We start from the raw sequence: 16,584 nt of genomic DNA on the forward strand, positions 1-16,584 counted from the left end.
GTCCCTTCTAAGCAGTTCCCTGTTGCACAGAGTGGTGACAGCAGAGGCTGCCGTGAGTTTTCCTGTATGGCCCCAGGGTTTAGCGTAGTTCCGCGTAACAGTAAGGACGTTAGGATGGTGTTCCTCACTGTCTGTCTGTGGGCATTACGGGCCTGGTCAACAGTGTAATAGAAATTGTGAGTAACATTTCTTTAGCAATTTAAAAGGGTAACTTTACACCTATTAATTTAATAATAAAAATTAGACTTGGCCTTTCTATCTTGTTTTCTTTGTTTTACTTTTGTACTGGTTTATTTTTCCTTCATCTCACAAAATTACTCGTCTGTGATCATTTGGTCTTTCCACACACACGGTTTGAAAAACACCTCAGAAAAAGTGTTTACCAGAAGTCTGTGAAGCTTGACCTGTACCAGCTTAATATGTGTCTAGAGCTATCTAAACTCCAAAAGAACACAGTAATTAGCAAAAGAATCATGACATAAATATTTAATAATGGCACTTTAAAAAGGGCGACTGATACACATAAAGCCTGAGAAACACTAAAATTCTATCCTACAGGCGTAGCCAACCTGGTAGAACTTGGATTAGACCGCTGTGTTGGTCGTACCTTGACAGATCATACCGGCAACAGTTCCTTGAATGATTTTACGGAGAAGGTTCTTCGGTTATGAAAATAGATATCTTCATAGTTTATGCTGTCGTATAATGTTGAAGTTTCGATTTCAGTTGAGCTTGTTTACTGCCAGTTGTGAGCCCAGTGTAATCAAATGATAGAAGTATGTGGCATGTTTGTCTCTCTCAGAATGTAATCAGTTAAACTTAAAAACAAAAAAACTTGTTTCCTCTATCCCTTTCTGTATCCTTTAGAAAGAAAAATAAAAGAATAACAAATCATAGAGTGTTCAGTACTTACTTAGGAGTGTTTGTTTCTTTACTATTATGTGGACGAAACTCAGTATTCCCCCCCAAGTTATTTATGTGTGTGTGTACACATGTATGAAACATTTTTTCTCACATCTTTTGACTGTGTTGCTTACCAGAAGTGCTGATACCAAGCTGGTGTGGTGGTGCACACCTGGAATCCCATCACTCAGGAGGCTGAGGCAGGAGGATCACAGTGAGTTAGAGGCCAGCCTGAGCTACATAGTGAGTGAAAGGCCAGCCTGAACTGCATAGCAAGATGCTGTCTCAAACTGCGCCCCCAGAAAAACTGACATTGACTTCACGGTGATCTAGTTTCGAGTTATCAGTGGGTTAGGAGATAAATTACTGAACATTAAAATTCAATTCATACAGGCTGGGCATGGCGCCACATGCTTGTAATCCTACCACTAGGGAGGCTGAGGCAGGAGGATCTCTACAAGTTCGAGACCAGCCTGGGCAACAAAGTGAGCTCAAGGCCAGCCTGAACTGCACAGCAAGACTGTCTCAAAAAGACAAAAATAAAATAAAATTGAATTCATAAATTTTAGTTTTCTAATACAGATATAACATTCTTTCTTAAGGGCCATTTGACTTTACCATCTTTTCCGTAAGGTGAGCCCATTGCTTAAAAAAAATAATAATAAAAACGAATTTCTGTTACAGTCTACTAATTTTAAAGTTTAATTTAGATACTGCTTACCTAAAGCTTACAGGTTTATGGTGATGTATAATCATGATCACAGTAACTTTCAAGTCTATCTACATTGTAGAGGATCAGATAGCCAGTTTTTTTAGCTTTCAGTAATGGTCTTAGATAATCTGGACATTTTTAAGAGTGATAGTGAAGTTAAAGGATTTATTTATTTCAAGTAACAAGGTAATATTTTTCACAAACTTTAAAATTACCCTTCCTCAATGTAGAGAGCCAGCAGAGTGTGTCTGTAATCAGTTCTCATGCTGCCGAGAACTTTGGTAATAGTTTGTCACTGAATTCCAGGAGTGTATGAAGAGGAAATCCCACAGCATTTGCAGGAAGGGGCACTGCCGGGACTTAATTTCATCCTAGTCACGTCGGAACTAGGGTCAGTGATACAGAAGTGTGAGGACCGCGTATTTGCCCAGCTCACAACCCCTGCCTTTAAAAATGTTTGCTTTAGGTAAAATCGCTTTCTTTCTTTTTTTTTTTTTTTTGAGACAGGGTCTTGCTATGTATTTTAGGCTGGCCTTGAGCGCAGTGCAATCCTTCTGTCTCAGCCTCCTGAGTGCTAGAATGCAGGTGCCACCACACCTGGCTAATTTCAGTATTTTAAGTAAAATATGCTAGTTAGTCCTCACTTTACTAATTAGTTGCAGTGTGGGAAAATGGTAAGAATAAAAGTTTTTTTGTGTTTCATTTTTTAAATAAGAGGGCCAGTGTGGTGTAGTGGTTCCTACTTAAACTCCCCGCACTCTGGGAGGCCAAGGCAGAAGGAGCACAAGTTTAAGCCCAACCTGGTGAATTTAGTAAGACCCTGTCTTAATTATTTAAAAAAAAAAAAAGAAAAAAGTTGGCCTGGGATGTAGCTCAGTGTGAAGGCTTTGGGTTCAATTTCCACTACTCTATGTAAAAAAATTAAGAGGAGAATTGTGTCCATTTATACTTTACCTTATTTTTTTTTAAAGCTTGAAGAATGGAGATGTAAAGCAGAACAGAGCTGCTGTTATACTTGCTCTCACAAAATATGTGGAGATCTGTAAACTTGATCTCAAGTGTAATGAACTCTTAACTTTCCTACAAAAATTTTCAGAAAAATGGGAACACCAAGTGGGTAAAAAACTCATTTTTTAATCCACTTGACTAAGGGAGTCCTGAATTTGTAATTCTTGTAACAATTTATATCAGATTTTGCAATATCGTCCTCTGTTCGGTTACAGAGCTAAAGTCCAAATTCCAGTATTAGTAGAATGCTTTGGGATTACATAATACCTTTTTAGAAGGTTGATACAGTCATCATGATGAATTAGAAAACAATTGATATGCACATCCAAAAATTCTTTATCCATCCACTTTAAAATCTGGAAAGAAAAACCACATGTATTTATTTTTGAGGGTATTCTAAATTACTGTGACCATGGATTGCTTCTAGTTTTACTTTTCATATCATAAGAAAATAATATTTTAAATTGGGCTTTTAAGTATTGGTCAGTTGGAAGATATAGCTGTTTTTAGAAAGGTTGTGGGTGGTGTTGCTTTCTGATCAGCTGCAGAATGAGTTGCACAGCTCCCAAGCTTTAGGCAATCAAAAATTAAGTTTGTTTTCTTTCCTGTTCCAGTTACCGGTTTACTAAAGTAGTGAGCGTACATGATCACTTGAGCAGTGGGCTTCTGGAGCACCTGAGCTGAAAGGGAGTGGTTCATGCTCAGCATTACAAAAGACAACTTTCTCTTTTTGAAGGGGATTACTTTGGCTATGTTCCAGGTACTGGGGAAATTCCAGATTCATTACAAGTTACGGGATGCTGTGCATTATTCCTTTCCTAAGATATGTTGATTACGGACTTTAGTTTTGGTTGTATAGTAGGACTTTGACTCTAACAGTTTAAAAAGAAAATTTATTTAGAAGTGCTTAGTGAAATACAAAATAGAAACTTACCTATATCACATTTTTTCATTAACTCTAGAAATGTCAATTTTATTGGTCAGAACTAATTCATTTAAAAAGTAATGTGAGTGCAGCAGGACGTGCGCATGTGCATATAAAGGTTATGTATGGTACCTTGCATCCTTCCAAGTAATTCAGTGTGGAAAGAAAATCCGATTTCACATAATACCCAGTTTCAGGGTGTTGGGATAATAAGCAAGATATAACTAGATAGTTTCTCTATGAAACTTTATAAAAATACCTGAATATTTATTCTTGTTAACATACTTCTTCAGGATTGTAGCGAATAAAATTCTGTGTACATCAAACCATTTAGCAGAATGTCACTTGGGCAGGACATCTGTTTATTTGTAATAATGCTCTTTAAAATTTTTATGTTTAGCTCCAGAATGATTCAGGGAAAACCATCTTCATAAAAAGTTCCTAAATATATTTCCTTCACATCTTTTATTTATATAGATCTATTTTGACAGTTGTTGAGACATTCACAGTAGTTACTTTCCTTCATTAGGAGAACTCCAGGCATTATCTGGACTTTTATTTTTGAGCTCTGAGAACTTCTGGATAGGTTAGAGGTACAGCAGGGTGCAAATGAGGGCTCTTGTTTAGTCCGCTGCTTTCCTACTTCTCTCAGTCTCGGGGCTGTTTCTACTCCTCCTGCTGTGGAAGTTGTCACTGAGCGTACTCTAGTTGAGTTTTGAGGCAGGAATTATTCTAGAGTAGGACATGGACTCTAGTACAGGTGAGTTGAAGGATAGTGTCAGCCAAAGGAGAAAATACTAGCTCTTCTTCGAAGTGCTGAGGGAGGACTAACATTGAGTAGGTTCTGCAGCTAATGTTAGAGAGTAAGTAGGGATTTCTCAGAAGAATATTCTGAGGCGGAGAGGGATGCATGTGAAGGCTCAGTCTTAATACATTAAGGAATTAAGGCTGCTAATTCATTTTCGGGAATGATCTTACTGCTTGTAGTTCACAGTACATAATGCATATTACAAGCACGTAGGAACCACACAGCCCCTTTAAAGAACGGACATGCAGCAGTCCCTTCTCAGTGATCGGCGTGTGCGATGCCCGCTGTCCTTACCGCCTTTGTAGACACCTTGCCATAGTAGCTCATTTCCTAAACCTTCCTTCTAGCCATTTCCTCATGAAGTCTAAAGCAGTGAATTCCAAAAGTGTACTCTATGCTAAATGTGAGATTTCATTTGCCAGTTCTTAAATATTCAAGTGATCTTGCCATTTTTATATACTGTTAACTCACAAAGAGATCATTAAGAATTTTTTAACCTTAAGTACATTTACCTATTCAGTAATGGAAGTTTTTTACTTCTCTTTTTGTGGTAAGTTGACAGTATTAGCGTAGAACCTTTCATTCTGATTATTATTTTCTTTTTTAGCGTGAGGTTGACATAATTCTAGTGAATTTTAGAGCCAAGTAGGCACAGTAGTGATGGAAGTAAAATTAGATTTAAGGTACACGTGTTTTTGGGTCAGTAACATTACTTCACGTTTGGATCTCATTTTATTGGAGAATTGTGAGATGCAGTTCTCCTGAAAACTAAGGTTTTGACATTGGGTCAGTGTCAGGGAGTCAAACTTCAATAAATGAACAGGCATAATTCAAAATAACTGGTGGACTCAGAAGCAGCCACAAAAATAACATATTTACTCATACTATTTACAGATTGTTCAATTTTTGTGATACTTCCGTGTGTTTTCTTGGTCTTCGTTGAGGGTGGCCGTGTGTGTTAAGGAAGGTGTTTCGTTTCACAGTCCGGGGAACACTGAGAGTAAGGGACATCGCCAGCTGGGCGTGACACATGTTGGGTGACTTCTGGTCTGTATCATATCTGTCAAAGCATGTTACAGGTTAAAAAGGAAATTTCCCACTTCAACATATGAAGGTCTTAAAATTTGTGTGTGAGTGTCTGTGTATTTAAGAAAGGAATTGCTTTTGAACAGTCTCATCTAATAGGTAAATGATAGTTTAAAGTAGGAGAATCTTAAGGATCGATACTTAAGAAATCTAATTATTATTTTTATTACTAAACTAATTAAAATTATTATTCTTTAAAAATGGCAGCCTGTCCAAATATCTAATTTTCTTAACACTGAATAGAAAATCAAAAAGATTTTCATGTTTCTAAGATAACTCCCTGTGAAATGGGTGAATATTGAGTTACATAAAGTGACTGCAAATCCGACTATATTGTAATCAAATCTAAGAAACTGGCTTTTTTCCTCCCAGAATGATGGAACTGTAACTCATAGAACTCTCCTTGGGCTATAGAAGTATCTTAGTTGTTTAATCTTTATTCCAATTATATCTTGAAATTCATAGCAGAAATTATAATAAAACTTGTAATATTTTAACTGATCCTTCTGTTATTTGAAGAACTTAACTCCTGTTACGATGATATTTTCAAGTAAGGGAGAAAAGTCTGTTATCACCTTATTTTTTGTACTATTATGATTTTTTTATTAGTCACACAGTTATACTGGCTATTGAATTTCTGTATGTGTATGTGTTTGTACAGATTGTTAGAAAAGAATAGCTTGAGAGTTTTCAAACATTATGTTCAACAAAAAGGATTTGTTTGGGCCCATTTAGAACTAAATAGCATAAATTTAAATATTGGTTACAGTATCTTCACAGGTAATACTGGTATTTATTTATCATTAAAACTATTTGTGTTTTGCTGAAATTGAATTATAATTAATTTCAAACCAACATGTATCACTGTAAAAATAAGTGCTGGTCTAAAAATAATCAAAACGGGTGCTCATTGCAAAGCAGGTAATGGGGTTGAATAAAGTTCAAACAAAAGATGGAAAAGGTTCTACTATGAACTTTAAATATGTAATTGGGATTCATAGTTGAGTACTCAAAACTTTTGAGAGTATTCATTACAAACAAATTTAGTAATATTTATTTGACAAAAATGTATTGGGCACTCTTAAAGGTTGAAGGAAAGATTAACAATCGAAAGAATAAATACATAAATGGATACAGGCAAATATATCTTTTCATTAAACATATACTTATTGTATGCATTCTCAGTGTTAAAATGATGTTCAGAGCTGGAGGTAGAATTATAAAAGATACGGTACCTGCTCTCAGGGAAGTCTCAGTCTGTTTCACAAGACAGACAAGCTAAGACATTATAATACGTTATGAAATGAGTGCTTCAATAAGAATGAGCACTAAGCAATATGTAAACATATAGGAGGAATTAGTAAGTATTAAGGGAGTCCAGTGAGGCTTCCTGGACAAGATACCTGAATCTTGATGGACTGGGAGAAGTTAGTAAGTCACAGAGGTACATTTTCAAACAGATATAGCTGCAGACTCGCAGAGCGAGAGGATGCATAGAGATCAAGGAAACACAAATAAGGCTGAGTAAAGTGGGAAAGAAGTTTTGACAAAGGGTGAGGATACATAGGCAGGCGGAATATAGACCCATCTAAAGAACTGGGATTCTAATCTGAAGACAGAGAGAGGTGTGGAAGGATTTATAGGAAGGAAGTAGCACAGTTAAGACCTCTCCAGATGCTATTGGGAAGCTAAAGTTTGTTCATTTGTATTAGAAGCTTTTTGTAAGATAAGGGTATATATGAATAATTAAGTAAAAATAAAGTTCAAGAATTATATTTGCACAGTTTTGTTCTTTGCTCTATTTGGTAAAGCCATAAATTAGGTTATTTGTATAATTGCATTTTTAGACAGTAAAGGAACATTACAGTCTTAGCATAACCCGGAACTGATCAAATAGAAGGATTTGAAAACTACGTGGTAGTTGCTGGAAAGTGCTGTTCGACCTCCTCTTCACCTATCTGTTTAGTGTTGATCCTACTCGTGCTCCATAAAATGATCCTACTAACAGTGACCTTTATGCTCTTGTAGTTGTGATGTATTGTGGTTGCCTAGCCTTCCATCGTTGCTAGTTTTATAATTAAAAGTTTGTGTACTAAAAAAGCATACAAAAAAATAAATCGCAAGAGAGATGTAAGGTTATGTGAGGTGCGGAGATGTAAAAGGAGTTAGGAGGAAAGGCAGGCAAGTGTCTTTTCTCTTACTGGCCGCCTAAGCTGTAGCTTACCTCTCTCCTCCTCTTGCGCACATAAGAAAAAAATGTTTATACTGAAAACAATTTGTAAATGACTCTCAAGGCCTTTATATCTTACCCCAAACACTTTTAACTGTTTATAAGAGTGATATAGCAAATTTCATGATATCAGAAACAGTTCTCCCTTTTGCCTTGAGGGCAGTATTATTTTCATTATACAGAAAATTCCTAAATAGATACCATGATTACATGAGTAAACATAAATTGATTTATGATTGAAGCCACAGCATTCAGCACTGTAATTGACTCCTTTACATGCCTAGAGTACCAGCAGCTCGAGAGGTTGAGGTGTGAAGAGTGAGAGTTCAGGACAGTTCCGGGCAGCTGATACTGGGGCGCGGGGTGGCTAATTACATGTGCTTGGCTTGGAGTTTTAGCTAAATGACACATGGTACACCGCACAGTCACAGTTTACAACGTCTAGGTTAGCTGCATAAACCCAGCAAGCTGAACCTTTCAGAGCTACCAGGTCTGTTTAACTAGATACAATGCTAAGAAAGATGTGAAGCATTTTGATTTCCACTAATATAAATGCAGCCTGTCATCAAAGTGAGTTTTTGCTGTTTTCTCTGCAAGCGGCTAGCTTCTCATATAGCACTATGCCACCTCACTCCAAGTCTTCTACCTTCAGGAAAATGATTACCTTTATAACTGTATGTCTCTGTTAGACTTTGCATACTCTAGACATTGATTAATAAAGTAATATTGAATTTATATTAAAATCAAATTACAGGGTATCGATTTAAAATTATTGCATCTTGAAATACTATGGAAACTGTACTTCTATTTTAAATACTAAATTATTTAATTCACAATGGAAAAGAGTTGTAGAAGTCACTCGTTCATGGTTTTTATTAGATTGTTGGTATGATATTGAAGAGCTGGGAAAAGTGAGAACATACCCGAGTGAGAACACATAACTAAACTTGTTGCCTCAGACTCAGCCAGCCTGTGCTGTCCCTGTACCGTTGGGTGGCCAGACGGCAGGTTTCAAAGCTGCTCTTCATAAGGGACTGACGGTGAAAGCAGTAAATACAGTCGTCTCTCAGGTATCCGTGGGGACTTGGTACCCTGACCCATGTATGCACAAGTCCTTTATATAAGAGAGTGTAGCATTTGTATATAGTCTGTGTAGTTCCTCTCGCATTCTCTAAGTTATCTCTAGGTTGCATATAACGCCTAAGTGCCATGTCAGTAGCTATTGCAGTGCATCATTTAGGGAATAATGTCAAGAAAAAAGTCTGTGTGTTCGGTACAGATGTATCTTTTTCCCATTGCTCTGTCTGCAGTTGGTTGAGTCCTTGGGTACAGAGAGCCGACTGTACCTCTTTAAGTTGATGTCTTGCTTGCCCTCTATCTCAGTTTTTACCTACTCAGGCTAATTTGCAGGTGCCTGGGATGAGTAGACAATCCATAATTTCTACCAAGCAAGTAACAGAAGGAAAGAAAACTCTGAGCTTCTCTCCCAATTAACAGGTAGTTTGCTGTGGTTAAAATTAATGCAGATTTTACAGCCACAAATATTGGCATTTTTATTTATTATAAGTAATTGATTTGAAATTTGGGAAGTAGTTGAGTGCATCATGTGAGCATTTATTTGACCAGTTACTCGGTGCAAGAGACCAACACTTAAATGTTTCTCTATCTGTTACGGCAAATAGTTTGTACCTCTGTTTGTTTTAACATATTTTAAGGAAAGTATGTTATATTGTTACTACTACTTGAAAATATATTTTATTCTTTGCAGTGTTTGAGCAATACACCTCCACTTACTGAGTATTTCCTCAATGATAAGTATCAAGAAGAACTGAATTTTGACAATCCCTTAGGAATGCGAGGTGAAATAGCTAAATCATATGCTGAACTGATCAAGCAAATGTGGTCTGGGAAGTTCAGCTACGTCACCCCGAGAGCATTTAAGGTTAGTGTGGTAAATACATTCTCTATAAGGCCAATATTATCCGAAAGGGGACAAAAAGTAGTTCTCGGGGGAGGAGGGGATGAAAAATACTGGCTATGACAATGGTTTATGGCTCGCCAAAAGAACATGGTAGGTACGTAAATAAGTGTATCTGCAGGGTAAAATGCCAGGGCAGGAGGAGGATAGTTGATTAGGTTAAAAATGACTAGGATGAACCTGGGAGTAAGGAGGAAAATGAAAGAAAAAAGAAAGTGAGAAATACTGGGGTGATACAAGAGTGACTACACAGAGACAGCAGTGACCATTTGCGTAGCTGCGTTACAGTACTGCTAAATCTGGGAAACCTGCTGAAAGATGTTACATGGATTTAAAGAATAAATTCAGCACGTCATTGAAGTCTAAGGACTTTATTTTTGTGATCATTGTAAGTTTGAAAACATTAAAAGGAATCTGCAAAACAATCTCTAAATATTGATTAAATCTATTATCAGTATAGTTCTTAAACTTAAAATTCTATTCATATTTGTGAATTGGTTATTTGTTAGCGTTAGTAAAACCAGAAGCAGTTTATCTATCGTTCAAAGAATGGAGCTGAAATTTGGCTTTATAATGTTAAAGTTTTCCTGATTAGTTATAAGGGTAAGACTTAGATGATATTTTAAACCTTAGGAGAGTAAGCACTTTTAAGCCATTATATTTACAACTAACTTAAATGGCCTTAGTGTAGGACATTTGCTAGGCAACATTTTGTTAGCTATGTTGTGCAACTTTTCAAAAAATAAAAAGCAACCAGTTAGCATGCATTGGTCCCTGGGTTCAACACCCTGTATATTGAAGGGGGGAAAAAAGCAAACAACAAATCACAATACTTCTGTATTTATCTTCATTAGCATTCTAGACTTTTTAAAATCTGTTTTATGATATAAGAGAAAATAGGCAGTATTTAACCTGTATAAACTTGAAGTAAATTTGTCCAAACCGTTTCTCAGCCCCTCATTTGGATTAGTTGCATTCTGCTAGATTATCCTTCTGTAAATTTTATGTAAATATATTGGTTCTTCATACTACCTTTTTTTTTTCTTTGTGGTACTGAGGATTAAACCCAAGCCCTTCACTGTCAAATACATCCCCAACCCATTTTTTATTGTTATTTTATCTGTGCAGTCTCACTAAATTGCCTAGGGTGGGCTCAGACTCACTATCCTCCTGCCTCAGCCTCTCAGGGCTCCAGGATTACAGGTGTGTGCCACTGTACCCTGCTGTGTTATTGCATTTTTTTTCAGTCTTAGCAAAAAATACTACTACAAAGAACAGTGTCTTGGTTACTTTTCTCTCATTACTTTTCTCTCATTACCCAGCACCCAAAACTAAGAAAGGAAAGGTTTATTTAGCTCACAGTTTGTGCATGTTGCAGTCCATAATCAGCTGGCTCCAAGGCAGGGTGGCACATGGCAGAGGGGCAGCAGCTTAAGGTAGCAGAAGACAGCAATGCAACAAGAGCAAAAAGTGGGGAGTTGGCTAAGCCTCTTTTCCTCCCTTATACTGTATATCAGCCCATGCCCACACCGTCTCTGTGCCCTCCTCTTGCACAGGCTCAAGATGTTTACAGTTGAGGACCCTGGCCCTCTGCCGAGTTAAAGGGCTAAACTTCTCAAGTTTATCAATGATTACAAACAGCAAAATTATGTATGAAGTACATATTTCTGTTATCTCTATGAAATTCATCCTCTTTTTACACACTGAAACCAAATGAGAAATTTGTACATTTCTCTGTACCCCAAAGCAGAATGTTATTAAACCCTTAAGTCTTCAATATTTCCCAATCTCTTTGTATGAAATTTTACCATATTTTCTCCTTGTTCTTGTCTCACTACTTTTTTCTATGTAATAGTTATTCTCAAAGTAAATACATGTAATAATAGAGCAAGGATGACACCTTGTGTCATTGTCTGCTTGCCAGGCATTTACAGGAGGCAATAGGAAGATCTAGGGCCAAGGATGAAGACCATTGGAAACTCCTTTGACAAAAATGAAAAACATTTAATGACAGAGAAATTGAAGACCCAATAACAGTGAAGACATTTATGTATTTTTAAGGAGTCCATGTGTTGGTCTGTTTTACTCTAGATAAGCTTCACTGAATGCTTACTGGGAAAGCAAAACAAAATATAATGTATTCTGTTTTGTATGTATACAGTCAGTTTTCCTAATTCACAATAGTTATTTTCCATGAAATCACCAAATCACCACAAACAATAGAATAACAAATACCGAGCTGTTTTTCCTAGGGAAAACATAAGGTTTGATTCACCAGGCCTCTGATCACAGCATTTTCACTGATCAATACAGAACTTTGTTTTGTGTGTCTTTCTGTTCAGAGACACCTTACTTAATATGTTCTTGATTCATCAACACTGAATTCACAGCCAGTAGCATGTAACATTCCTGCATTTAAGATTTCTAGCCAAGGGCTGGGGGTTATAGTTCAGCGGCACAGCGCCTGTCTGGCAAGCACAAGGTCCTGAGTTTGATTCCCAGTACCAAAAAAAAAGATCTGTAGCCACCACTTCAGCTCTATCCTTTAGGGCCAGTTTATTTTGTTTTTGTCTTTGTTTTTTTGAAACACTGTCTCACTGTGGTTCAAAATGCCTTGAACTCACTATGTAGTCCAAGCTGGCCTCAAACTTGAAGCGATCCTCCTGCCTCAGCCTCCCAAGTGGTTGGATTATAGGCATGTGCCACCATGCCTGGGATCTTTAGGACCATTGTAAACACAAAACTAACAACATCAACAAAACACACACCAAAAAAAAAAAAAAAATTGTGGGGAGAAAAGTAGCACTGATTTAACCACAGAAGAATACTTGTTTATATAATCTGAAATCTAAAACAAAAGGCAGACCATCACCTTGTTCCCCAGCTGGGAATATGTACTTCAGGTGACTCAGATCTTTCCACACTCTGAGCATAAATATCCACAGATGACTGCAAAAGGATCACAGCTTGATTTTGTCATTACAAACAAATTTTAGTAAATAAGCAAGCAGGTTCACAAATGAGGGTGTCCATAAATAATGAGGGCGAACTGTGTACTTTGCTTTTTTAACAGACGCAGGTAGGACGTTTTGCACCTCAGTTCTCTGGCTACCAACAGCAAGACTGTCAAGAACTACTAGCTTTCCTATTAGATGGGCTACATGAGGATTTGAATAGGATTAGGAAAAAACCGTATATACAGTTAAAAGATGCGGATGGAAGACCAGACAAGGTAAATTGCATGATATTATTACAGTGTCTCTATTATGATATTTCCGTACACCTCTTCATAATCTGTGTGTTTTCTTTGTAGGTGGTTGCTGAAGAAGCCTGGGAAAACCATCTAAAAAGGAATGATTCTATCATAGTAGATATATTTCATGGCCTTTTTAAGTCAACGTTAGTTTGTCCTGAGTGTGCAAAGATCTCAGTAACATTTGATCCTTTTTGTTACTTGACACTTCCTTTGCCCATGAAGAAAGAACGTACCTTGGAAGTTTATTTAGTTAGAATGGATCCACTTACTAAACCTATGCAGGTAAGTAATTGTTATTTTCTTTGCACTTGTTACTTCTTTTTAAACAATTAGTTGTTACTTGTTACTTCTTTTTAAACTCATTAAAATTTAGTGTTCTATCCTCAAACACCATTTAATAACTTTTTATCATATGAGATTTGATAAAATCTATCAAACCTATGCAGGTAAGTAATGATTATTTTCTTTGCACTTGTTACTTCTTTTTAAACAATTAGTGTTGACTCATTAAAATTTAGTGTTCTATCCTCAAACACCATTTAATAATAACTTTTTATCATATGAGATTTTATAATACTTTCCATATTTTGGAAATCAGTATAACTTTTTAGAATTTTGAAGAGGTAAAAGACATCATGTAGAAACAAAACTCTCAAACACTTTTTTTTAATCAAAGAAAACTCACTACGTAGAAGACTGAGGCAGAAGAATTGTGAGTTTGAGGCCAGCCCAAGCACTTTACCAAAATCTCACAGAGGGGCTTGGGCTGTAGTTCAGCAGGCCTGGGCTTATTCCCAGGTACTTCAAAAGAAAGGAAGAAACGGAGATGTTAGTTTAGCTTACAGAGATTAACAAACATAGTATCAGTTTCCAGGTAGAGATATGTTCTTTGTTCTAGTTCTGGGATTGAGCCAAGGCCTCTGTGTGCGTGAACCAATATCCCCAGCCTGTTCTTGATTGTGCGGTGGGGACTCACTAAGCCGCCCACTCTGGGCTCAAACTCGGGATCCTTCTGCCTCAGCCCTCCCACAGTGCTGGGAGTATGAGTGTGTGCCGTCACGCCCTGCTGACAGTACTGTAGTATATTTTAATGTCTGTAAGTTGTAGACATTTTAAGAATTTAGAGTTTTGAAAATTCACTTAGACTAAAAACCTTGGTTTACGGGGCTGGGGATTTAGCTCAGCGGCACAGCGCCTGCCCAGCAAGCGCAAGGTCATGAGTTCAATCTCTGGTACCGGAAAAAAAAAAAAAAAAACCTTGGTTTAATAATATGTTAATCTTTAATACTTTGACGTTTCAAATATTGTTTATTCTATGCAAAATCCCTGTAGTAAGCATTAATGTCTGTTGCTTGCCTGATTCCTTTGCCAGTGTTTTGTATTATTTTATATTGAGCAAAATACTGTATTTTCTCCCTTCTTTATTAATTAGATTTTTAAAATTTGACCCCTCCCAATGAAAGTAGCTTCTTCCTTTTCTACTCCTGTTCCCCTAAATTCTGTTACAGCACTTGGCAGATTTTATTTTTACAATCACCATACTTTGGTCTTTTATAGACCAACAGCTCCCTTGAAGATAGAGAACTTGCAAATCTTTGCATTTCCATTACTTAGGGCTCATAGATATTAATGCAGAAGTAATCAATATATTTTATTGGGCACTTTCTGAGTAGAAAGCGTCATTTACTAAACCCAGAAGATATGGTTCCTACTTTAGAAAATTGTTTTCTATAAATCCTTAGCTTAGGGGGGGCTGGGGATTTAGCTCAGCGGCAAAAGCGCCTGCCTGGCAAGCGCAAGGTCATGAGTTCAGTTCCCGGTACCGGAGAAAAACCAAAAAAAAAAATCCTTAGCTTAGGGTTGCAGCCAAATTGTTTGTTTATGTGTAACAGCCATGAAACTATGTGAAGATTATGCTTTGATTTTTTTTTTTTTTTTTGTTTTTCTCCAGTACCGGGAACCGAACTCACGACCTTGCTCTTGCCAGGCAGGAGCTTTTGCCGCTGAGCTAAATCCCCAGCCCCAGATTATGCTTTGAATACAATTACTGTCCTACTCATACAGGAAAGTGTTTGGGTTGGCTAATGGGAACATACGAGGCGTTCTTGAAAATGGCTTTTTACTTTAATAAAGCCTGGCTGAGAAAAACCATGCATTGTTCTTTGGGTGGTGGTTGTACTTGTTCTTGCTGTTGTTCCCTACTTCTTGTGTGTGTCCTTCATGAACTTCTGGAATCTCTGCCTTCTCTTTGGTAGTGCTGAGTACTTCACCTGACCTGTCAGCATGACCAATTCAAAAAGGTTTTTCACTCACCAGGAGAGAGTATCTGTTCACATTTTAGAACTACACCCTTTGATACTCGCTTGTGTGTTCTTATCAGTGGGGGAGATGACATCAGTGCTAAACTTCGCTGTTACTTCTGCAATTTGGAGTTGTCCAGATAAATGCCAGCGGAGTAAGAGAGTATAGAAAAATGAGCAAATACGTGTCAGAAAATATTGCAACAGAAACCAAATGTAGATGCTGTATTTCTGCACAGCAAACTTGTTAAAGACACTACGTTTCCATGTCAGTAATATGAACAGTCTGTATTGTGTACTGATAAGTTGCGTTCGAGTTACACATTAGCCCATAAGTTATATGCTTAATGTTCCTTTGTAATTTGGCCTTTAAATCATTTCTCCAGCAGTACAGATTTCATTGATTTATTTATTTCCTCACTTGATGACCAAGGATATAAATTTGTGGAAGTTAGAGCCATGATTAGCCCAGGAAAATTGGATTTTTTCCCCACACAGAACCAGTAACAACTTAAGTACAAAATGATATCCTCATAATGCTGTAGTTTAACCAGCTGACAAGGACAGAAAGTCAGCTGACGTAGCCTACTTGGTGAGTTTGCCCATCGTTGCAGTTGATGTAAGTTACAGAAGCGTATTAGTTACCAGTACTGAACATGTTTGTATGTCGGGGGTACTGTGCCAAGTGGTGGAAATACGAAGGTGTCTCTAGTCTAGTCTGTGTTCTCAAAAAGGTTCTCATGGTGCGTGAGAAGGACTGGGCTAGGACCCTGAAGGGCCTCACAGGGGGCAGCCTGCACGCTGGCGATGGCTCCTGGACGCACCCTGCAAAGCGATTATTGTCAGCGGGGGCCTGTGCCTGGCCGGGGAAGGACAGCTGTACTTGAGCTTGGAGTTAGGAAGTGAGCTCTGTGAAGACCGTGGCCCTGCTTCAGAAGCACGCGCTCACCGAAGCCTGGGGTGACCCTGTGATTTTTTCATCTGATCAGAAATCTCTTGAAAATGAAAGGAGCTATAATTAATAATTACACTAGCACACCAAGCGCTCTGATCCAGAACTAGCCAAAATTGTTCTTATTAAGATTTTGTTTTCATTGGTGCGCACTTATAGTACATAAAGACTGCGTGCTTCATGCGGGCTGGCACTGTACGCATCTGACTTCGCTTCATGTCCCTACCGCTCTCCTCCCTCCCTGCTCCTCCTGCCTCCTGGTCCCCTTCCCATTTGCAGAAGATCATCTCCTTCTGTTTTTTTAATTCTTTTTCTGGTCCCGTTTCCTTCCCCACTCCTGTCATCTCTTGGTGCCACCCTCCCCGCGTTTTTTTTGGGGGGTACTAAGAGTCAAACTTAGCACCTTGCGCTTGCCAGGCAGGTGCT

General features: G+C 37.8%; 1 protein-coding gene across 1 annotated transcript in view; it reads left to right on the forward strand.

The window, feature by feature from the left end:
* Positions 1-16,584, forward strand: part of Usp15 (ubiquitin specific peptidase 15) — a gene marked incomplete at its 5' end in the record, with an annotated part of 93,009 nt that overhangs the window by 57,301 nt on the left and 19,124 nt on the right. Inside the window, 3 exon segments of the mRNA XM_013520992.1 lie at positions 9,441-9,614; positions 12,724-12,882; positions 12,964-13,188. Coding sequence (XP_013376446.1) covers positions 9,441-9,614; positions 12,724-12,882; positions 12,964-13,188 — 558 coding nt within the window.

Source organism: Chinchilla lanigera, unplaced genomic scaffold, assembly GCF_000276665.1.
Source record: "Chinchilla lanigera isolate Chin_1 unplaced genomic scaffold, ChiLan1.0 scaffold00057, whole genome shotgun sequence".
Classification (NCBI taxonomy): domain Eukaryota; kingdom Metazoa; phylum Chordata; class Mammalia; order Rodentia; family Chinchillidae; genus Chinchilla; species Chinchilla lanigera.